Raw genomic sequence first — 24,402 nt, forward strand, 5'->3', positions numbered from 1 at the left:
CTTTATGACTTTATAGTATTCATATAATTTAATTTAATAACTCAACCGCTAAAATATTAATATCTCCTTCATTATTTAGTCTTTTGACGTGTCGTTTGAAGCTGGAGTCAATACTGTATAACCCCTATGTGTCCAAGTGCCCTGACTAAAAATAGCACAATTGCTAGATTGACTTACTATAAATAGTAAGTCTCTCAACTAAGCCCACACACTAATTGCTAAGGCCTGAGAATTGAACCCAAGACTGAATTAAAGAAGTGGAACCACCACTGAGACCTTCTATCCAAAATGTTAGCCTACGAGAGTCCAAAATAATAGGCTAACCCATCAGTCACTGAAACTGACTAGAGTGGGGACATCGCATTGCTAAACATTTAAACAATTGCTCTTCTTGCATTTCTAATACATATTTAAATTTCATTATAAATTGTTACCAAATTTCATAAGCTTTCTTCTAATTTTAAATGGTAGATTACCCAAAATCGTATAAAGACTGCAATAATAATTAATCAATTACTCATTAGCTTCAAATATTAAAAGTAATTAGTCAAGCCAAATTAATCCATTGAAATTTAACATCTTACTCATTATTTATGAGCTAGTAACATAGCTTTGACCCATTTTTAAACTATTTGAATTATTAACCTATACCTTTACCCTTTACATTGGAGAAAGAACATTACATACAAGTGATTATTTGTCTAAGTTAATCTATACTTCTACATTGGAGAAAGAACATTGCATATAAGTTGAGTATTTGTCTAAATTTGATATTTGATATTAGTCAATACTTGTATTGTTAACCTTTCACCCCTTGTGCTTTGTATTGTTAACTTTTCGCCCCTTACATAATACACGTGACTTTGTCCATTAACATGTTTGATATGAGTCAATACTCCTTATTTTGTACTTGTTGCTAAATTGAAAACACCTAATATCTATTTTCTGACTACATATTTTCAATTATAAAGCATACAAATGAATCTTCAAATCGTTTTTCTTAATATAGAACAAATATAAAGTCTACAAATGACTCTTCAAAATGTATTCCTTAATATTAAGCAATTATAAAATCTACAAATGAATCTTAAAAATACATTTATTAACATTAAACTATTGTGTTATCTTTAGTTAAAACAACCCCTAGCTTTCTTGAAAATGAAAAGGTTATTAAGAATCCTCAAGTGTAAATTTTATTATCTCAAATAGCTTGTGTATTTCCTAAGTGAATTCTCTTATTCAATTTATGATGAAGTTCAAAATCTAAGACCCCTCTGAGAGTTGACAAACAATGGTTAAAAGGAGCCTTTGTAATTTGACTCCAATGCCTATATTATTACCATTCGTGGTTTAGAAATTATGACAATTTAAACTCGAAATTTTAATAATCAAGGTTTACATTTGAAATTCTATATTTGGCCTAGTATTGAAATGCAAAAACCTCTAGCTAAGTTACAATCACCTCCTTTTGTGCACATGAAGATCATATTAGTCTAACTTTATAATCACCGACGAAATTCAAAATCTTTATAATCACAACCAAAAAAAAAAAAAAGAGGAAGGGGGGGAGGATATGGAGTACATACGTAAGCCATCATGTTAAAAAAGGGCATGGAGTATTATCGCTTTAAAAATGGAGAACATAATAAAAGCTAATAATCAAAACCAGTAAAATAACTACATAAATAAGACTAGTGTCTTCTAAAGTACTCTGTTTTGTAGCTAATGATATTCCTAATTCAATGGGTCCATGGAAACGGTTGTCAAAACTCATTCAAAAACAAATATAAATTGTTCATACCTTATAGACTAAGGATTTACATACGTTCTAGGCATCCTCTTATGGCAAATTGTTCCATGCATATATTTTTCAATGATATTATAAAAACTTATCGGATATATTTCGAATACTTTACATCTATTTTACTAACGGGCATGAATGTTCAAACATAGCTAAGATATCACAGAATGACTTTCATGAGATACAATTTGCTAATATTTACGTATGAACAAAAGCCAAAATTACAATCAAAATTTGGCTTCTGCAAAGTTGCAATATCACAAAATACTTTTGGTCCAACATGACAATTATAAGGAAAAAAAGGTTGCTCACATTCGTAAACCAAAAATACCCTTCCATGCCGCCTCAAAAGTGTGCTTGTGATGTTTTAACTCCGAAACAACCACCTAAATCTCATATATGTACAGAAAGCATAAGCCCATCCCATATTAGTTGTATCTGTAGTACTTTGTTTAATCGTCTCTCTGACCAACCTGCAGTGTTAACATAGCTTAATAAAAAAATATAAAAATATAATATTTGAAGTAAAAAGAAATTCTAGATACCTCTTTCAGAATTTTCTCAAGCATTATTGTTATCTCGGAAAAGCTTGGCCGCTTAGTAGGATCCTCATGCCAACATTGCTCTAGTATTGCTGCTACTTTTGGGTGTGTGTTTTCGGGAATGGGAGGCCGCAAACCCTATTCAGTCAACAAACGAGAACATGATGTTAATAACAGCAAAAAAGACAAATCTAGATACTTAGATTGCACCGATGATACTAAACTTCATATGATAATTGCATGTACTTCTTTCCACACATCAATCAGTACTGATGGGGCAACAAGACTAGGACGAAGACAAATGGATTTCCCCATATCGTGCTAATCGAAATTTTAGTTAAAATGCCTGAATTATCTTGAATAACATTCAGCTGACATTGCCATGACTTGGGGATGTTACTACATTCATATCAAACCGTTCAAAATTAAGGAAGCTACTAGTCTAGCAACTAGAGGACAAGCAATAAAAGGGAAAATCAGTATAGAGCTGTTGACAATCTTAAGCTTTACAAGGATACCTTTACTAGTATACCAATAGTTGAAGTGCATAGTAAATATAAATTCTAGATGTTAGTGTATCTTAGTTTGGCCACTTATAAAGATTCGAAGTGACAGCACCCTCATGTCTTTCAGATAATATTGGTATAGAACACAATTGACAAATAATGTGTTACTACTTTTCTTATAGGTGGCATACTGGTTTCTAACTTTTTGCTTCATTGACAAATTAGTCTCTATTTTTTTTTCAGAAGTTTTAGAAGATATTGCAAATGGAGGCAAGAGAACATCCATCATCCTGAGTTAGCTTCTCGCTCAGGGATGATTCATTGCATGATAAGCACCCTTTCTATTTGTGTCCCTTCAAAGAGCATGGCATAGGGGTACCAGGCTTTTTTGTGGGCGCACTTGATGTATCTACATTGCCTGAGGTTTTGTACAGCAGAGAAGGGATTGTTTCCACAGCACTGGAGAAGGGATTTGACACACTAGGAGGAGGTGTGGACTCTCAGAGAAGAGTTGTTCTCTCATGTGCAGCACTGAGGAGAAATTTTGATACATTCAGAAGAGATGTGGACTTTCAGAGGAAAGTGGTTCTCTCATTGTGTAAAGAGGTTGGGGACACTTTATGTCCCTCATATTGTGCATAGGTTGGCAGGTTCTATGGTACGGAGATCCACTGATGGAATCAGCCTGGTGATTTCTGGGTTGGTGATCGACTCTTGCAGTGTTCCACCATTTGTTCAAATTAATTTAATAAAGGGGGAAATGTTGGAATATGACATTAATTAGTTAGTAGTTTATAGTCACTTTATACTATATAGGTTAGTATAGTTTTAAATTAAATAATTAACTCAGTTTAGTATGTTAGTTGGGAAGTTACTTCCCATGAGCTAGTTTTGCTAGAAAAATAAGACTTTAAGAAGCCATTGAACTCATTATAATATTATCCTGATCCATACAAATTATCTTTTAGTTTTGTTTATCATCTACAATAATGGTTTAGCCATTTTTTATTTTTTTTGTCAATTTGGTATCAGACCATTGGTGATTCCTGTGTGCCTGTGCACTGAGATTATGCTATCAAGAATTTTTCCAATTAAGCAATGGTAAATCTGGAAGAAGATCTTCGCTGGAATTGAATAGCACTTCACGATCCTCTATTTCATGAAGCTAGTTGGGTGTAAGGCATGGAGCAAAGGCATGAAAAATATGAAAGAGGCATATTAATTATTTGCTGGACGATTAAATTATCTGCCGGTATGTTGTTTTGATAACAACAGAATGCAAATTCAATAAAAATTCAAAATCTTTTATATTTCTCAACAAAATTTCAAAATTCAAAATGTTTCAGTAAGTAAAACAACAGAAGTATAAAACCCAAAAAAGTTTTGAAGAAATTCTCAGTGGTTTGTGAGCACTTTAAAGCAAAAGTTCAATGTGGATTTGTTGCCAGGCATTCTTTATTGTTGGGAATTACATTTTAATTGTTTCTACAAATTTATATGTAATGCCTCTTTTTCTTGATAATGCATTGAAAGCAATTGAGACTCAGAATGGTGTGTGAGAGATAGAGACGAGTTTGAAGGGTTTGACAATGATAAATGCTGAATGAGATGCGATTAAAGGCATAAAGTCATGCATTCAACCTATTGCAAACTCACACGTAAATGATTAGCGAGTAAGTGGTAAACGATTGCTATTAACAATACGATATTTATAGTGTAGAGTTGTTTGCCTTTGTAACGGTAAGTGTATTTGAAGAGTACAATGGCAAGTTGAATACTATGTGTGGTAATGTAGTGGGAGTGGTTGGGGCTCAAAGTAAAGTTTTTTTACAAGTGATTGCTTAAAAGTTCAAATCTCATAAAAAAGTTTCTAACTTAGTGTTTCAGTAAGTTGGTTGATAATATTAGAACGTTGAAGGCAAAGTGAGATGTAATTAAAGGCATAAAGTCATGCATTTTACCTATTGCAAACTCACACGTAAATGATTAGCGAATAAGTGGTAAACGATTGCTATTAACAATACGATATTTATAGAGTAGAATTGTTTGCATGTGTAATGGTAAATGTATTTGAAGAGTACAATGGCAAGTTGAATACTATGTGTGGTAATGTACTGGGAGTGGTTGGGGCTCAAAATAAAGTTTTTTTATAAGTGATTGCTTAAAAGTTCAAATCTCATAAAAAAGTTTCTAACTTGAGTGTTTGAGTAAGTTGGTTGATAATATTAGAACGACGCATCTTGTATGCCCCATTTGAACCCGATCAGCCATTTTCTTCCAAACGTCTTGAGATTTAGGTCATCGGTATTAGAATGGCTCATCTTGTATGTTCCATTGAATGAGATTAAAATGTTTGAAGTTTACAAGATGAGCCAGGACCCGAACCAGACTAGGACCAGGACCCGGACCAGTACCAGGCCCTCAGACCGGTGAACCCTGCGACTTAGGTTTTTTATGCATACTGAACAAATTAAAGTAAAGTTTCAAGTGGAGAAAATATTAGAACAGGAACAAAAAGTTTTATTAACTTGTGTTTTGTACATGGCCCACTCTTGAGGGAGATGATTGACTATTTATCTTCTCCTATCTTTCCTATATTTGCCTTATATCTAATGCTACAGATACATATATAAATTAAGAAAAGACAAGAACCCTAAGAAATCATTATGGAAGTTGACACAGTTGAGAGGGTTGAACTCCCTGGGTGAATCTTCATCTTCTAAAGTTTAACTCTGAATGTGCACTGTGCTGACAGGTGTTAAATCATGGAGACACTCTAGAAGTTTTGCAGAATTGTAACTTGCATGAACTAAAGCATTGTGTGGTGTCCTGAGATGCTATATAGGATTTTAAGTAAAGTTGTGAAATGTGTGCACAGTGTGCAGAACTGCACACAGGTGCACAACTTGGGCAGAGTTGCCTTTGAAGTCTTAAGGGATGATGCATTGTGCCATGTGATGTCCCTAGTAGTTAGAGACCACTGTCCTGCAAAATAGATTGTTAGAAATACACAAATATACATATATGGCTAATCTAATTTGCAATAAACTTAAATTACTTAATTAATGCTAATCTCAATTATTATTTAATAAAAATGATATGAATGCCGTATGGAGATACATCCTTAGGCGGCTGTGAAGCTTGCCTTCTTGGAATCCATTTTGATTCCAAGCCATCCAAGAAATCGAAGGTGAATTCGATTCCTGTCTTGGATGTAATTTCTTACACCCAAGCCATCCAGGAAATCAAAGGTTAATTCAATTCCCGTCTTGGATGTAACCACTTACACCCAAGCCATCCAGGAAATCGAAGGTTAATTCAATTCCTGTCTTGGGCGTAATTTCTTACACCCAAGCCATCCAAGGAAGACCATATGTCAATTCCTTGCCTTGGATGATGCATCTCATCATCCAAGTCCATTAGAGGGGACCGGCCAGATCCGTCTCTTCTTGGGTGAACTTAGTCAAACAAGCCATACATATATGCATATAGATACTCAATATATATACTGCCTACCAGGGATTATCATAATCCCTCCATTAGACTAAGGGAGTTTCCTCCCTATAGCCTCCATCATGTAATCACATTTATAATACATTTTTGCATTTTATTACTATTTTCTATTCCATAATCCACATTTACATATTCCTGATTTAACGTGTATTCCCTAACATATATTCATAAAAATGTTCATTATCCAATATTCACATTTATTTCTTAACATATATTCCTACTATTCATTGATATGTATTTATTACTTATGTTTATACATATTCATTAACATCTAAGAACCTTTCATTAACATATGTATTCAAATGTTCATTATTTATATTCATTAATATATATATTAAACCATTCATTATTTATATTCATTAATATATATATTAAAATATTTATTACTTATATTTATTTACATATGCATTCTGTGACATCCCTTACCTGTCTGCACCCACGGTCGTGGCTTCCAATCTGCAGTTCCTTTGCTGTCCGTAGTTTCCTTTATACCCCGCACTGTCTCCTTTTCTTCCCCCTTGACCCTGTGGATTGCTTGGGTTTAATATCCGTGGAGGGGAATGATCGTATCCCTCCACGGGGACCCTTCCATGGGAAGGGATGTGACGGGGCCCAGCCCAGGCTGCGACTACCATCACACCACTTCCCTTCCGAGGGGAGGGGTGTGACGGTAGGCTGCCGCTTCCCATCCCACCACTTCCCACGGGGAGGGACGGCGGGGGGGGGGTTGTTCCACGTGAACCACATAAAGCGATTCCTAATCTTACTATATTAAACATATTAAATTAATCAAATATATTTAATATGTTAGGTCCCAAGGACAACTGAGAGAGGGGGGTGGTGAATCAGTTGTCAAATAAATTCAAACCAAAAACAACTTAACCAACTTAATGCTTAATACCGGTAAACCAGTTAAGTATGCCGGTAGACAATTATAACAGTTAATTGCTATACCGGTAAGGATTAGTGCATGAAACATAAACACAAAGTCATCCACAACACATAACACCAACATTTGTACGTGGAAACCCTGTAAGGGGAAAAACCACGGTGGGAAACCTTACCCACAATCAAATGATACTACTGCAGATAGTAAGTGTACATAAATGGGGTCTGCACATGCAGAAAGGCCAACAGCCTAGAGCTCACTGCTCAATCACAAAATGGGAATCACACTAACTACAGCTGGATGGTTAAATCCAATAAGAACGTACTGCACAAAATAGCATCTTCATATGCTGGATTCAGTACCAATGTAATGCTGATATGCTTCCATAAAAACCTAACTTCACCTTCAAATGATGTCTTCGTGTATAGCTCTGCTTAATCTCGCATATACCTTCACACAATCCTTTTTCGCATTCCACATTTGATCTTACAAATAAGATCTTACATTTATACCATAACCTAAGACCAATTTTAATAGGTCGGCTCTACAAGATATTACAATAAAAACTTTTTACAAACAATATAATATCCGATGCAATAACCGATTGAACATGTCGGCTTAATGCATTTACAACAATAATTAATCATCTCCATAGCATGCCATGTTGATATGGAAAAGATAAACCTGTCGATGTAACCCTAGACCTATTTGCCGGTAACAACAAATATGCAACTATGAATATACCAATGAACAAAACTCCAGGACAAGATGTCCAAACGATGTCTTCGACATTGCCAAGTGTTTTCCATATCATTCCAAGTGCCGGTGATCATTATATCCTGCCGGTGTAACCCTATACCAGTAACTGTGCAAAAGTTACTTGTTTGCCGGTGAATGTTGCTGGATCTCCAAAGTGCTAGTGTTTTAGTAGGTGTTGACATCAATGACAAAACCATACCAAAATACCAACATAATATAATTCAAACACATTAACTATTAACTATTAAATATAAAGTGTTTCCTATTTCCCATTTAGCATAATTTAAACATATTAATTATATTAAATTAATTAAATATAAATATATTTAATTAACCCTTTTCTAGTAATTTATTAGTATTATTTCCTTTTCTAATATATTAACACTATTTGATATATTACATCATTTAATAATTGATTCTATCATTATTTGTATTTAAAAGGCTTACATCATGTGGTGAGGTATGGTTATCACATGCCAAAAAGTGCATGATGCAAAGGACTGCACAAGAACTAAATGTCTTTTGTGCTGCATGGCATGGTTCCTCACGCTGCATATGTGGTACATGATTGAATGAGTTGCATGTAACGTCATGAACTGCTGCACAAGCGATCGACTCAAAATGAGGTTGTGAGCATATTGTGACTTGTAGTTGTGTGATCAATTACAGACCTAATTAATGAAGTGGCCAGTTGTCAATTTGGTTGTGTTTTATAATGATCCACAGGAGAAGACAGCACAAATCCATCTCAAATGACATGAAGACATCATTGAGTACCAACCATGTTTGCACTAAACTGGACCTTCTGAAGCAATCTTCTTAAAAGAGACGAGAACCAAAGACACGTATCTATCACACCAAAAACCAGTCACCCATGGATCTGAGTCTATGTACGTAGAAAGTAAGCAAGAAAATAGTCTCAAGATGCAATGGCTGGGCAGTAAACTCCTGTATAAATTGATAATGCTCTGAAGAATACTATGCTTGCACCTGATGAGACGTTGGAGCATGAGAGTCTGAACCCAACCAACAGACCCCAAACTAGGCCCACAAACTTCCAAGCTGTACAAGACTATGGGCCTGATGATGATATCAAAAAGCAACGCCTTTCAAGGGAAATCCTAGAAGTGAATCCAGAAATACTGACATTTCACGAGAGAGAGGGACATATCCCTTACAAAGACGTGAATGTGAAGCAAGCTTCGTGTTAAAATAGGGACCAAAAAATTGGACTCCCACATATGTGTTAAGTGGATGTGATCTCCAAGGCTGCCCCCTAATAAAAGAAATAGAATCTGGAAACAGGATGTTTGGAGATATTGAAAATCATGACCTTTGTTTTACTGAGATTGACCACAAGTTGGTAAAGATCACAAAAATAAGCAAGGGCATCAAGTTGTCAATGTAAACCTTCAACAAAGTGAAAAAGGAGAGCAACATCATGAACAAAAAGTACAATGGCAATAACCACCTTATATAAAGTGCAACCATCACCCAAGAGAGTGTGTTGTGGTTAATGGTTTGATAATCTCCCCTGAAACCAGCCTATTAACAAGCACAAAGATTACCTTTCTCCAGGTACTCAAAAAATTGATTATCCAACACGATCGCATAAAGTTTGGCAAAATTATGCCCAATCATAATAGTGCTATAGTTGCCAAGATTAAAGAGATTCCCAGACTTACAAATAGAATGAATCATATAAGAAGACCAAGATTGAGGAAAGCTTGAACAAATAGCCTCATTGAACAGCTTTGCCAAAGACGAGTCTACAGAATCTACACCATATTTGATAAATTCAACCTAGAGACCTTTGTAGTCAACTGCTTGGCAGGTACATAATTTCAAAATAGGTCTCCTAACATTACTTGTGAAGAAAATGGTGGAACTAGGTGGTGAAGTGGGCACCATGATAGCAGGTTGATTGAGCACATCGAAAAGAGAGCTAGCATAGGAAACCCAAACTATAGAGCTAATGTTAGAGGCTATACCTGCAAGTTTCCTTGCGTGAAGATTAGCAAGGAAGGCAAGTTGCCGAGAAGAAACTCTTCTTTCTTGTTACAAAGAAGTCAATGGTAATCCCTACGAATGGCAGGCAAAGAGCAAAATTCTTACAAGTTGTTTATATCAAATATCCTGTGGTTCTTTATTCATGTGCATTTCTTGATTTATGAGCAATCTCTTAATTTCAGCAAATAATTGATTAATCTAACATATGTATTGTGATAACTATAAAGAAGAGCATTGAAGGATTTTAATTTCTCAAGGGTAAGGCATAAGTAGGAAAATCCAAGAAGAATGAGGACTAAAGTCAACAAAAATTGTTCTATGGATAGACCCCTAGAAACAAATGAAAAATGTATATATCCATCAATAAGAAACCCTTTACAATTAAATAAAAAATCTACATTCATGGTGCAATTACAAAAGGGTAAAAGTGAAACAATTGTGCTGATAATTGTGACATTTGTGAGAGCCAAGAAATATATCAAAAGTCCACTTGAAATTCATTGACTGGACGGAGATAGTGTGTTTTCGACACTTGGAAATTTTAGGCGGCTGGGTGTTATACAGTTAAGATGGTTGAAGACATGCGCTGTAAATCTTGAGTTTAGCATTTCTGGGCAGTTTGGTTTTTGAAACCTATGATATTGAATGTGCTATGGTGCTCACAAAAGACATTGTTAGGTAACTGGAAGTATACGTGGAGTCGTTTTGTCATCTTCAGAAATCGCACTTATTCCTGTTCAATCATCTTGCCTGAAAAGCCGTTTTTTCTGAGCAGAGGCAGATTGATACTATGATGTTTATCATTTGTGTTTATAAAAAGCATTATTGGGCGATTAATATGTGGCGTATTCAGAAACGTAATAAAAAATGATCATGTAAAGCTAAGTTTAGTTTGACGCTTTTTGTTCTTGGGTGAGTGGCGTTGAGGTTTTTCTACACATCGTATTTGAAACGGTTTTTATTATTCAGAAAATTGGACATGGGTTTAGTTTGAGTGTGGCGTTAAAAATGGAATAGCATCGTTTTTTTTGTGTGCTTAGTTAAATTTTTTTTAATGTACTGTAATGTTTTCTCCAGCTTCTAGTTTTGGTTAATACGGAAGTTCGATTTCATTGAACTGATTACATGGTGATTGATGTGGGATGGTTTTTGTCTGCCGAAAGTTGTGAAAGATGGCTATAACTGATTTAGTGTTCGAACAGGTGCTGGATATTTTTTTTTAAAACCTTGAGTTATGTTTTTGCTGAAGAGATGTGACTAAAAATGAGATGTATACATCTCTGTGAAGGGTGGAATGAGTTTAATAGATTGATAAGTGAATGCCGTATTTTGAGAGTATGCAGTTACAGATGGTGCTTCCTTTTTGGAAGTGTGGGATGTTTTCTGTAGGGGAGGGAAGACTTTACAGCTGCTACAAATAGTGAGAGTGAGGGATATTTTTGAGAGATTACTAAGCTATGTATGATTGGAGAAATATGATTAGAAGTTGCAATTTTTGATGGGCAGAGCTATGATATAGTTTTAGATATGCTTAAAGGGTGCTGCTATTTATTTCTGAGTGTTGTGTGTAGTCTGGAAAGTACAAATAATTTTCAGTATTTGTGAGTTGGTGCTCAAACTGGGGTCGGTGCCTTGGTTGACTAGAGTTGGTGCTCATATTGGGGTCGGTGCCTCGGTTGACTGGAGTTGGTCCTCATTTTTTTGTAGTTTGGGTTGGTGCCCATTCTTGTGAATGAAAGCTTTGTATGTCGTGGTTTTTTACCTGAAAGGGTTTTCTACGAGAAATCTTGTGTTTGTGTCTTGATGATTGCTTTCTTTAAGTTTTATATGGTTTCATGCATTTTAAAGTTTAAAAGTTTTGAAATACTGATTCACCCCCCCTCTCAGTATTTCCTATGCGCTCTTCATTTTCCTGTCCAATGTTAGTTTTTTCTTCCACCTCAACTCTTCCCTTGTCAAAGTTTCAAACTTATCCATCCTATCATGTCTTATGTATGTCACCTCCCTTGTCGTTGTATTTGTTAGACTTCTCCATCTTGTCATACCCATTGCTCAACCCCTAATGCCTCGCCCTTTGGTTGAGTCTTGTGTATGGCCGACCCCCAATCTAATTATTATAAAGGACAACTATTTCCTTGCCCTTTGGTTGTCCTTAATGGATCCATGTTGAGTGATTATCTAAGATCTAATTGAATGCTAGGATCAATAATTTTGTTAATCAAATAATAAGCATTTGTTGATTGTTAATTAAATTTTCATTATTGTTTTCAACATAGACATTACATGTATAGGGTCCTTTGCATTCACCATTACTTCAAGCTCCCTCGAGTCTAAGTCCTTATCCAATGTTACATCAATGCAATGCACTTGTTCCTTGCCTAGGCACCCATGACCACCAGTCCATGGCTCCCTACAACAAAAATAGAGCTTCTTCCTTCTGAGCTCGTTTTTGGTGTCTTCCTCTTACTTCTTGTATGTAATTCCCCTTGATTTTCAACAACATGGTGTCTTTGAAAGCATAGCTTCTTCCTTTTGCGCTCCTTTTTGGTATCTTTCTCTACCTTCTTGTGTGGAGTTCTCCTTGATTTTCTATAACATGGTGTCTTTGAAAATGATATATATGCTAGTGCTAGTTATGACTTTGGCTTTGAATTCTCTTCATTCGGTAAGCACATTTTATCTTTTCCATGTTCTTTTATCTCTTCCTCAGTAGCCTCTTTGTGTCTTGACCTTTTTTGTTCTATTTTTTGCACCTATCCACTCCTTTTTCTGCCTTTTGTTCTTATCCAATTCAGGTAATTTTGGAAAAGGAAATCTACATATTTTACAAATGATAAAATTGGCTTCAACTCTTCAAGTAGATTCTAATATTTTGCAAACCACTTTGCAATCTCTTCTACTGATGACATCGATATCATAAAATGTAGGAAAGGATTTTTTTTCCAAAACGTTGTTAAGAGTCATATACACATAAAAACTAGGAGGTCTATCAACCGATCCAACCACTTTTCTCTACTTGTTGTCATCACCTTTTATCTCAGAACCATTGGCTCCTAAAGAGCTAATTCCATTGGACATTAGCAGCTTTAGGAATCCCAGGATTCACAGGCTAGCAAAAAAACCATCTCTAATACTACTATAATGTCTTGTGCTAAATATTTATGTAAATATTTATTAAAACCTTCCAATCTACTTATTTTTAGCCTTGTGCCAATATTAGTTTTGAACAACTACCCGATATTCCATATAATGTCATGACCGAATATCTAGGGTAAATATTTAAGTCTCCACCATAAAAAACACTAAGTTTGCATCATTGTTTACCCACGGCACTAACAACTTAGAAATATGTAAAACCAAATATTTATAAAACCCTACATTATATTAGAGTTTACACAACTTCAATAACCTCTTTATTATGCTTTAGACTTTACTATCAAGGACAAATGGTATACCCTAATATGTTCTACGTGAATCTACAAAAGCCACAAAAATCCTATTTCATTTGTAAATTTACATTAATAACCCAGATCATGAATCAACCCACAATGGAAGATAAACTGCAAATTGAAAATGCTTTACAGAATGCTGGTATCCCGTATCACAACTATATCCGATTGGAATACAACTACTACTATAAAATAACTGCTGACCAATCATAACAATAAATTGTAACTACTTGTTGATGTGTTTTTTACGGACAATCAAACACAATAAAATACCAAAGTATCTTATCCTCTCTTGAACAAAGTTTCTCAAATGTTATGCTTCGCGATCAAATGAGACAACTCCAAGGTTACAAAATGTCAGGTCTTAACTCGTGGATAAGTTCAATGGTTTGATGTGATAATGCTGGAGTCACAAGGGGACTTACATTGTACATGAATGCTTGAATACTTGGACGTTGCTGGAACTAGGGACTAACTCATCTAACAAAGAAAGATCAAAAGGAAAGGGTTTAGAGAGTCTAATCTAATCCTAGGAATGTAGGATTTGGTGAGACTCTACTAGACTTTGCTTTGACATCAATGAACAACTCCACAAAGCTAGTGTAGTCTTCTAAGGTAAAGTTATAGATGTTCAAATTATTACCATCAAAATCAATACCATCAAGGCAATGCATACCAATGGACAAGCAATAATTGGAGTTTGATTCATATCCCAGTTGACCACACAAAGCAAACTTACAATCAACAAGAAGCTAGTGGTATGGATTAAACGAATTTCACCACTAATCATCCACAAAATCTTCCATTCATCTAATCAACATAAAAGAAAATGAGAATTGGAAACCATGCAACTTGCTGAACAACACATTTCAATATATCTTCAATGAAAGAGTATGTTCAATTACAAGTCTTAGCAACAATTTCTTCTTCTCCTACTCTACTCCTACTCTAACTTCTAATTCCTAATTGCCTTAGCAACTACACTTCTACTCTTCTACTGCTAACTATTCTATTAACCTTTACAATTGAGAGCACTAAGCTTTATATAGAGGTCTCATTACAATGAATGGCTTTTTTGATTCAAGATCAATGGCCAAGATCAAAAGATAGAAACCCTAATTAGGGTTTATTACAACCACCATTACATTGACCGATGAGAGATGAGGGTAGGTAAGATAAATAATATTTGATGTAGCACCACATGTCACCTATTCCCTCCTTGAATGAATGTTGACTTGGTACCCTTTGATTGAACAAATGGTGACTAGGATGCCACCTCAGCTTGCCTTGTAGACTTCATCAATTTGCCTTGAACATTCTTCATGATGTTCAGAATATTTCATGATCATGTATTGGATTTGTCTTTCCTTCATTGTTCACCATTAAGGTGAAGTCTTCTTCCTGTTTGATCTAGTCCACATCCTTGCCTTTGAAATCTTTGTCTTGAAATCCTTTTCCTATCCTTGAATTGTTGATCTTCCTCATCGAAATATATCTTTGTCTTGAAATCCTCTTCCTATCTTTGAATTGTTGATCTTCCTCATCGAAATATATCTTTGTCAAGTCTCCTCCCTGCCTTGGGAAATCCTCTTTCACATCAAGCCTCGATCATCTTGCGTCCCTTCCTTGTAGCAAACCTGCAAAGCAAACAAACATTGGATCAAACACCTATGGGATAAACTTTATTTCAACCTTGGTGGAAAATCGATCATCACAAGGACAGATTAGTTCCTAAAGCACCTGCATTATCTTTGTCCATTCCTTCACTCAGTGGAAATTTGATACCAGTAGGGGCTACTTTGTTATTGATCTTCATTCGAATTGATTTGTCCCTTTGTAATTCTACCCTCAGGTGGAAATCTAACCCTCATCGGGACTCATTGTCCTTGAAAATTTTGTGTTGATTTAATCACCATTTGATGGAGTTGAAATTTGAATTCCATCAGGACACTTTAATGTTCCTCACTCTGTCCTCACAAATAATTTTCCAGAATTAATTAAGGTTCTGATTTCAAATAGTTTTCAGACTTGTAAGCTCATGAAAATCAGAAAATCAAAATTAGGTAACACAAATTCTGGAAAATACAAGAGATTTGATAAAAAATCTTGAAAATCTGTGCTCAGAAAACCTGAAAAGTCAGATTTTGATGCTTAAGTCTGAAAATGCACCCTTAAACTCAGAAAATGAATGATGTTTCACTGTCTCAGGTCTGATTGTTGAGTTTAAAGGTCTGAAACATCTCTGAAAATCATGTTCTATCAGCTGGAAATCATCTCCTTGATGGCACGATTCATGTAGCTGATACGACTTGCATTCACTTGGCTGAAATGATGTGTTTTCAGTCTGAGATCATGGCTGGTAATGGTGTTCTCAGGTCTGATTTTCTGATATTGAAGTTTGAATACACCTCTGCAACTGCAACTTTAATGGCTGGGATCACTCAACAATCATGGCGCCTCATATACTTGGTGCGATTTTGCCCCAATCAGCTGGAAATGGACACGCCTGGGCATAAACAATGGCTGGGAGCATCACTGGATCAGTGAACAAGGGCTGGGAACAATAAAATACAAATCAATGGTGGTTGGGAATGTTGTCTCAGCTGGGAAAAAATATCTTCAATCAGCAATGCAAATCCTCCAAACATGGTGCTCTTTGACACTTGGATAAAAAATCGCCCCTTCAAACCAGCTATGGCGCCACAAATCAGCTTTCAACCTGTCAAATCAATGGCAATATAATAATATTAAGTGCTGGCTGGGTGTTATATTCATATTTTCACCTTCCAAGTTCACCACACAAGCAATGTGGGATAAAACTTCATCTTTATCAACACATGGGGAAATCGATGGGCATTGGGATTTCAACACTTGGCATTTTTTTAACATGCTTGATCATTAAATATGTGTGGTGGGGGAAAATCAACCTTCATCTGGACAATCACTTAATTCCTTTGCATCCACAAATTCACTCCAGGGGAAAATCGATGGCCATTTGGGCAAATAAATTTGATCATTTCATGTAAAAATAGTCCCTGGTGGAAATTCGCCCTTCATCGAGACTCAAAATCCCATTAAAACTTGTCAAATTCCATCAAAATATCCTCCAAGGGAAAATCGAACCCCATTTGGACATGAAAATCTTATCATTTTCCATCATTTTATTCATAGTGGAGAATCGACCTCCATCGAGACACATAAACTTGTTCAAGTCCTTGCATGTTTATTCATTCTTACCTCATTTTGTTCCACTTTGAATATGGGATAAATATTATAAAATACCAGCTTGGTGTAAAAACATGGGTCATCGGGACACTACATTCGCCTTGAGTGGAAAAATGACCTCCATCGGGACAACCTTAGTGGTGAATCTAGATGCATCGAGATTTTCCCATAAAACACTGTCCATGAGGGGAAAAACGCACCTCATCAAGACAAGGACCATTTTCATCATAAAAATCAATTCTTTTTGCTCAAAACGCAATGGAAAATCATGCTTCATCGAGACAAAGTCCATTTATGCCTTTAAAACTCAATGGAAAAATGCCTCCCATTGGGACAACTAACTTTTATGCCTTAATTTCATCTCGGAAAAACGTCTTCCATCGAAATTGTGATGATTTTCACACTGTAAAGTCCCAAATTTATCATATTTTGCCATTTTGCTCAGTGGAAATTCCATTTCCATCAAGACTTTCAACATTTTAACTGGATTTGAGTGGGGGAAACTAGGGGTCCATTGGGATTTTGTGCATTTTTGACCTATTTTACCTCCTAGGAATGGAAAAACGACTCCTATAGGGACTTTTAGCACTTGTGCACATACTTCACACCAATTTGCAACATTTTTATCATTTTACGCTCTCATTTCAAGGCAAAATTGAAACTCACCACTTAGCAAGAATAAATCAAAACTCTAAGGCAACTTGACACTTAGGATCATTTTAACATTTTTAACATCTTTTGCATTTTGACCTGACATCCTCTCATAAGCAAAGGCTAAAACTAGGAAACTAGGCAAAACATCTACCCTAACAAGCAAAAAAGTGGGGGGTCCCCATTTGCAATGGGGCGATGTGTGAAAATGTCACAACACTACTATATTTAGTATACAACAATGCTATAATAACAACACAAAGTTGTAACTACTCAATAACTCACTACACATCACATAAATGAAGTGAAGATAAGATATGCCACCATGAATGATCAGTATCACTGGTTTGTTGTCTCATGACAACTATATGTGCAATGCCAACTCAATATTGCAAATTGGCCACCATTAAAACTCAAACACAACCTTTAGGTAAGAATCACTCTTTCAACGAATAGGGTTTTCACCTTTTGGTGCATGAGATCTGCAAAGTTTTCATCCTTCAAACTACAATAAATCAAAGTGTTTTTGATCTTAGATCTATGTGCTCGAACATTAGAGTTCAAAACAACTCCAGATTAGGGTTTTTGAATATTTCCTAATAATCTCCAATGAAGCACTTGAATCTTCAAAACTCCCAAAAAGAATCTTGAGATCTGCCATAAATTCTAGACCCCGAAATAGTACACTATCAGGAACACCCACAGCTATTGGATGACATTTTCAAATTTCCTTTGATTGGTGCTTGAGATTGTATCATGTGTTCTTGGAACTTGGAAGTACTCAAGAGACATGGGTAATGTTCTCTACAACATACAAATATCTAAAATAATAGTGGGAGGTCTTGTACGGTTTGAAACCTTAATTGTTGCATTAATGGCATCCAACAATGCCTTCTTTCTTTGCATCACTAAAGTTACACATGGATCTACATTGAAAATATTAAATAACATTTTCTAGGTGGGAGAAAACACTTTCTAGAAGTCACCACGTCCGATTCAAGCATTAATGGCATTCTAAGTTGGGAGGTAGATGAGATGAACAATGTAAATATGCGAGAGTATCAAAGTTTAGGAGTTGATGATAGCCCATGACTCATACCAATGGTCAAGAATCAAAGCTTAGGCAGGATACATACTTGCAAAGTCAAGTTCAAAATTGTGACAAACCAATGGAAAAGAGCAAGGTTTGGCGGAAGGGTATGCCAAGATGGTGTTGTTGGGAATAATCATTATGTCATGTTGTCGTATTATGTTATGTTGTCGTCGGTAATTATGAGTTTCGGCAATTAGTTAGTCGTCTCAAAGGGCAGTTGGACGCAACGGTTGGTCGCACCCCTTCGGGTATTATATATTGCATACCTTTCCTTCGTAGTGGCATCATCATAGTCGTATCTGGGTGTAATGTTGTAAGCACATGATGTACATGGACTGTTAAATTAATACAGAAACTGGTTCTTTAATATATTCCCATTATGTTCTACGCATTTACTTTTGGCATTTAATCGTTTACTCGTATGTGGCAAACATTTGGCGTTGTTGCCTAGACATACTCGAGAAAGGAAGGAGCGGATGGTGCACGGACACGATGGGCCTACCCGTTGGTGAGATTAACCCAGAGGCCGACGACGCGCAAACAAAGCTCTACGACGGAGAAGACATTGCAACGAGGGAATTCTCAATCCTACTTCAGGTGGCCATCGAGACCTACGTTTGAAGGGAGGCCACGGAGGCTGACGTCCCAACAAGTGCAGTGTGGACTGCATTGGAAGTTAGCCCCGCAATGAATCGGTTGATGAACCACCTCCCCCAATTGCTTGCAGAAGCATCACTGGCACAACGAACTCGCCTGGAGGAGATTGCCCATGAGGAGCGACGCCAACAAGTCCTCCAATAGTACGAAGAAAACAGTCGTCACTGGGAAGCGGAGCATGATGGCACGAGGCCAAGGGGAAATTGAACCCTGAACCTCCAGGAGGAATAAAGAACATTCTATAATAATGGTGTCTTACTATTGACACAAATTGTATCCGACGGGATGAATTAATAAAGAAGTGTTCTATTTTTATGTGTTGTTGCCATTTATGGAGATGTACGGGAATTAATGCCCAACCTATTAAACAAAGATAAAAATAAGAAGGCAAAAAGTGAGGAGTGGGAGGCCGCACAGAGGGCCTTGATTCTAGAACAACAAGTAGAACGTAGACGAAGTTTGAGGCAACTTGTCGAAGGACGACCTGCCGAAGGGTTGCCCGAAGGGAACCAAGGAGGTGTCACGGAGGGTGCAGAAGCTGAAGAAAATTTCTATGCATCGCCAGAACACCGTAGGGTGAGAAGCCACGAAGAGTTTTTGGAGGAAACAAGGCTACGATGGAATCTGGTGGAAGAGACCTGGGATCAGTTCAGGAACTTTTCCCTTACGCCGCGCACGGAGGACCACCGAAGGAGACGAGCAGAGGACGAGGGTGAGAACGGAGGGGAGGGCAACCGTACGACCGTAGGTGCAGAGGAGGCACAGACACACGACAGACAGGACCCCCTCTTGGGACCCATCACACCAAGCACGCAGGTACAAAACACCGTACCCCCAGTGACTCAAGCAGGAAACACCACCAGCGCCGGAGGGAGTGGCGCGGGTGCACAACGGACACAGCCACCTCCGGGGACACGACCCCCACAGACACAGCCACCTCCGGGGACACAACCCCCATCAATGGCCAATAGGCAGAAGCTGCCAAAATTCATTGGCGACGGGAAGGAGGATCCCGTCAGGCACTGCAGAACCTGCGAAACCATATGGGCAGCCAATGGTGTCACGAACTAGGACGAATGGATGACGCAATTCCCAGTGACATTGCGGGGAGTTGCCATCGACTGGTACTCGGATATTGATAAAACTGCAGTGGCCACATGGGACACGCTACGGAAAGCCTTCGAGAAGGAGTTCCGCCTACTTTGAGACGACAATGAAATAGTAGCCGAAATCTATGGCACAAAGCAGAGCAAGAACGAGACGGTCCGAGCCTATAGTCGGCGGCTCAAGGAGCTGTTGGGGAAAATGGAGAGTCAACCAGCGGATGGTTTGAAAAAGAGATGGTTCGTGGAGGGACTGAAACGCTCCCTCTGAAAGAAGATGAAAATTGTTCCACCAACCTTGTACAACGATGCATATAATAGAGCGATGGATCTAGAGAGCGAGACCAAGACATCCAAGAAGAAAAAGAAGAAGGATAGCTTGTCCGAGGATGATAACTCTTCCGAGGAAGCAACAACGATGGCGAGTCTGGCAAAAAGGTGCAAGACCTGCAAAAGGACATGCTGAGGATGATGAAAGAGCTGAAGGTTATGAAGGGAGGTCCGAGCAAGACCGACGAAGGGGAGCTTTGGTGCACGGAATGTAAGACGAATGGCCACACGAAAGGCTCCTGCCCAAAGAAGGCCTATTGTGATATATGCCAGTTGCTCGGGCATCCCACCAGGGAATGCCCCTACAACATGAAAACACGAAACCAACAAGTATTGCTTACGCAAGAACAACCAACTACATCGGGCGGTACCGGCAACTCCCAGGCGAACGATAATACAACATCGGGAGGCTACCGAGATAACTGGTGGGGAGGACGAAACAACAATAACAATACAAGGAGCCGAATCCAATACGACTCCAAAGGCTGACCGATGATACAATGCAGAGCGTGCAACCAGTGGGGGCACTTCACCCGAGATTGCTCGAAGGGAGAGGCCACACAATATTTGTGCAAATGGTGCGGACCGAGAGACCACGAAGATGCCACCTGCCCGAAGTCTGGCATCAACTTGCTCAATATTGAGGAAACCAAAGAAGAGGAAGTGTTGGCCGTAACTCGCGCCCAAGTCAGACAAGCAACGTGCCCGGACCCGGAGACGGAGAAGCGAAGGGTACGGGAAGCACGAGAAGAAATTGAGAAAGAGATACGAGAAAGGGCGAAGGCGAAGGGTATGGCGAGTACTTCCAGCCGACCAGAGGCGGAGGAGGCTATACTAAATCAAATTTTAAAACTGGAGGTGCCTGTGAAGGTACACGACCTCCTCCAGACGATGCCTCAATTATGAACGGCGTTGCTGAATAATCTCTCCAAACCACGCATCAATACCAACCACCGCACAGATGTTCTTGGGGGGTCTGCAATAGACCCCATGCTGCTGGCAGTTAACACTGGAAGGAACCAGGCCATTGTGGAGATGGGTATCCTTGGCACCATTCTAACCGATACCATCGTCGATGGTGGATCAGGAGTGAATGTTCTTCCAGAAGAAACCTAGCGAAAGTTGGGGAAGCCGACACTGTGGCCATCTACATTCAATCTGCTGGGAGCAGATCAGTCAAACCCATCCGGACACTGATGGGACAGCAAGTTACCATCGGGACGCAACCCTTCATATTGGACTTCGTGGTAATCCCACTAAAGAAAAAAGGGTATGATGCGATCTTAGGGAGAGGGTGGCTAGTGGCAGCCAAGGCCACCCACAACTGGAAGAAGAACACTCTGTCTATGGAGAATGGAGGAAGGAAGTTTATCATAGACCTTGGGACGCAGTTGGTTAGTGAGGAACTGGCATCATCTTCGGAATTAGAGGGTGAAGGAGAAGGCGACCTAAGGAACGAAGGACGGGGCTGCAGGAAGCCCAACGAAGAAGGGATTCTCAAACTAGGAGAGTGCTTCGAGGATGAGACAGGGTCATTGAACGGGCTCTTCCACTGGCAAATGGAGGATTACGAAATGTTCCAGAGCTACAGGCTCGAAGTAGAGGAACCAGAGCAAGTAACAAAGGAGGTGTACCTGCCAGAATACAAAGATTATTGGAAGGGAGACGCCCCAAACCTCGGTGACGTAGATAATCCCAAGATCATTCGTGTCGGCAACGATTGAAACCCTGTGTGGAAGGCCGCAGCCTTCAAATCTTTATTCTTCTTCTTCTTCTTATGTACGGGAAGGAGATCGTGGTTCCTGTAGAATTTATGGTTCCAGGTCTTTGGATGGCCATTGAAAATAAACTTGCCATCAACGGGTCCAAATTGAAACCCCTACCACGAGAAGCGCGCAGGGGACCCGAGAGGCCGGAAGGACACCCGAGAGTCTAGAGGGGGACCCGAGAGGATGGAAGGGGACTCGAGAAGCTGGGCAGGCAACTCGAGAGGCACGGGACCAAAGCAGGAGACTCTCGGGTGAGGAAAACCGAGAAGGATGAAGGGTGATCCCAAAGACACAGGACCCGAGCCGAAGACTCTCTGGACAATTAAATTACGAAATTGAAAAAACAAAAAAAAATTTGAAAAGTAAAAATAAAAAAAAAGAAACAAGGAAAAAATCGGTGGAACCACCGTCAGGGGGCCACCGTACAGTGGAACCACCACGGGAGACCACCGTGCGGTGGGACACCGTACGGTGGAACCATCATGGTCGACCACCGTGCGGTGGGACCCCGTACGGTGCACCACCATCGACGGAGGTCACCAGCCTAGGGTGGAACTTGGCGGGTATTCATCCACCGTACGACACCAAGCTTCGGGTGACCCCAGTCGCCGTACGGGTTCACTCCATCGTCCAGCAGATAACCTCTATACAGGCTCGAGACATTACAATCCGTAAGCCTGAAGGAGCATGGCGGCGGTGGTTTAAAAGAGGGTGAAAGAGAAAATACCACGACACGGCAGGGATAAGCTAAAACGACGACCAGATTTAAAATCATTCGATTGAGTCTAGAGCCAGGACACTAAAAAATTAGAGTGGCGAAGCAGGTTTTTGGCATCTTAAAATATCACAAAAATGATGTGCACCATGGACTTCCGTGTGGTTCTGAAGGTGTTAAATTAGTGTTGGCGGCGGGGGCACTGCCCCTCGACCCCGCTGGGGGCACTGCCCCCAGACCCCCAGTTTATTTTTGAGCTACAATATACTTTTTGAGTTGGGTGAAGGCATCAGAGAAGTCACGGTAAGTGTTGGGGTTGTTCCGTAATGTGAGAAAGAAGCCTGAAGCTAAGCATTGGCAGGGAAGCCATAAGCCGTAGAGGGAGACAGATTTGGAGGTTGCGAACAAACAGAGTTTGAGGGAAGGCATTGCAAGAACGCGAAGTCGTATAGCAGCACTAGGGAGTTATTCAGTTCAGTTATCAGCCTTTGGGGAGTGTGATGGAGGATTTGAGGCATCTCCTAGCCTTTGTGCCAGAAGGTTGTGGCCACTTCCAAGCATGAATGGTACGCTTTGAGGAACTCGGAGTATGTCTCAACTGGACGTGAGGTTGCCTTGGTGGATGCACAAGGGCTTGGGAGGAGCAGACCACCAGGTTGGAGGCAGTAGTAGCAGAAGACTCAGCTCTGCGTATACAGGTCTTGGATGTCGAGGGGGCAGCGCGGGTGGCTATCGAGGATGAATTGGCTAGGGAGACGGTATCATTTGAGTAGCACTTGGTGGAGGCTGAGACTACAAAGTGTGTTTTGCAGACAAGTTTGGTTTAGGCACAGGAGGACTATGATGTCAAGAAAAAGAAAAAAAAAACTCCTTGCGGAAGCAATAATGGTGACATCCGCACTTGAGCATCGGATGGTAGCAGAAAAGGGTTTTCAGGGGAGGACACAACAAGTGTATGAGTTCCACGCTCGACTAGCGTTAGGAGTTCCTGCAGTTCTCTACCTTGGTTTTGTTTAATGTCATCTCTTTTTTGTATTAAGTCGTCCGAAGACGACTTCTTTTCTTGGGGGGGATGATGTTGCCGGGAATAATCATTATGTCATGTTGTCGTATTATGTTATGTTGTCGTCGGTAATTATGAGTTTCGGCAGTTAGTTAGTCGTCCCGAAGGGCAGTTGGACGCGACGGTTGGTCGCACCCCTTTGGGTATTATATATTGCATACCTTTCCTTCGTAGTGGCATCATCATAGTCGTATCTGGGTGTAATGTTGTAAGCACGTGATGTACATGGACTGTTAAATTAATACAGAAACTGGTTCTTTAATATATTCCCATTATGTTCTGTGCATTTACTTTCGGCATTTAATCGTTTACCCGTATGTGGCAAAC

The 24,402-nt window shown here is 39.0% G+C and overlaps 1 protein-coding gene across 2 annotated transcripts in view; it reads right to left on the bottom strand.

The window, feature by feature from the left end:
• Window positions 1–1,770: 1,770 nt before the first annotated feature.
• Window positions 1,771–24,402, bottom strand: part of LOC131050822 (serine/threonine-protein kinase STY46) — a 171,378-nt gene continuing 148,746 nt past the window's right edge. For both annotated transcript variants that reach the window (XM_057985109.2, XM_057985110.2), the window contains 2 exons: window positions 2,347–2,481; window positions 1,771–2,274 (listed from right to left, as the gene is read on the bottom strand). In XM_057985109.2, coding sequence (XP_057841092.1) covers window positions 2,254–2,274; window positions 2,347–2,481 — 156 coding nt within the window. In that variant the 3' untranslated portion in view covers window positions 1,771–2,253. The remainder of the gene's footprint in view (window positions 2,275–2,346; window positions 2,482–24,402) is intronic.

Source organism: Cryptomeria japonica, chromosome 11, assembly GCF_030272615.1.
Source record: "Cryptomeria japonica chromosome 11, Sugi_1.0, whole genome shotgun sequence".
In the NCBI taxonomy this organism is placed as follows: Eukaryota; Viridiplantae; Streptophyta; class Pinopsida; order Cupressales; family Cupressaceae; genus Cryptomeria; species Cryptomeria japonica.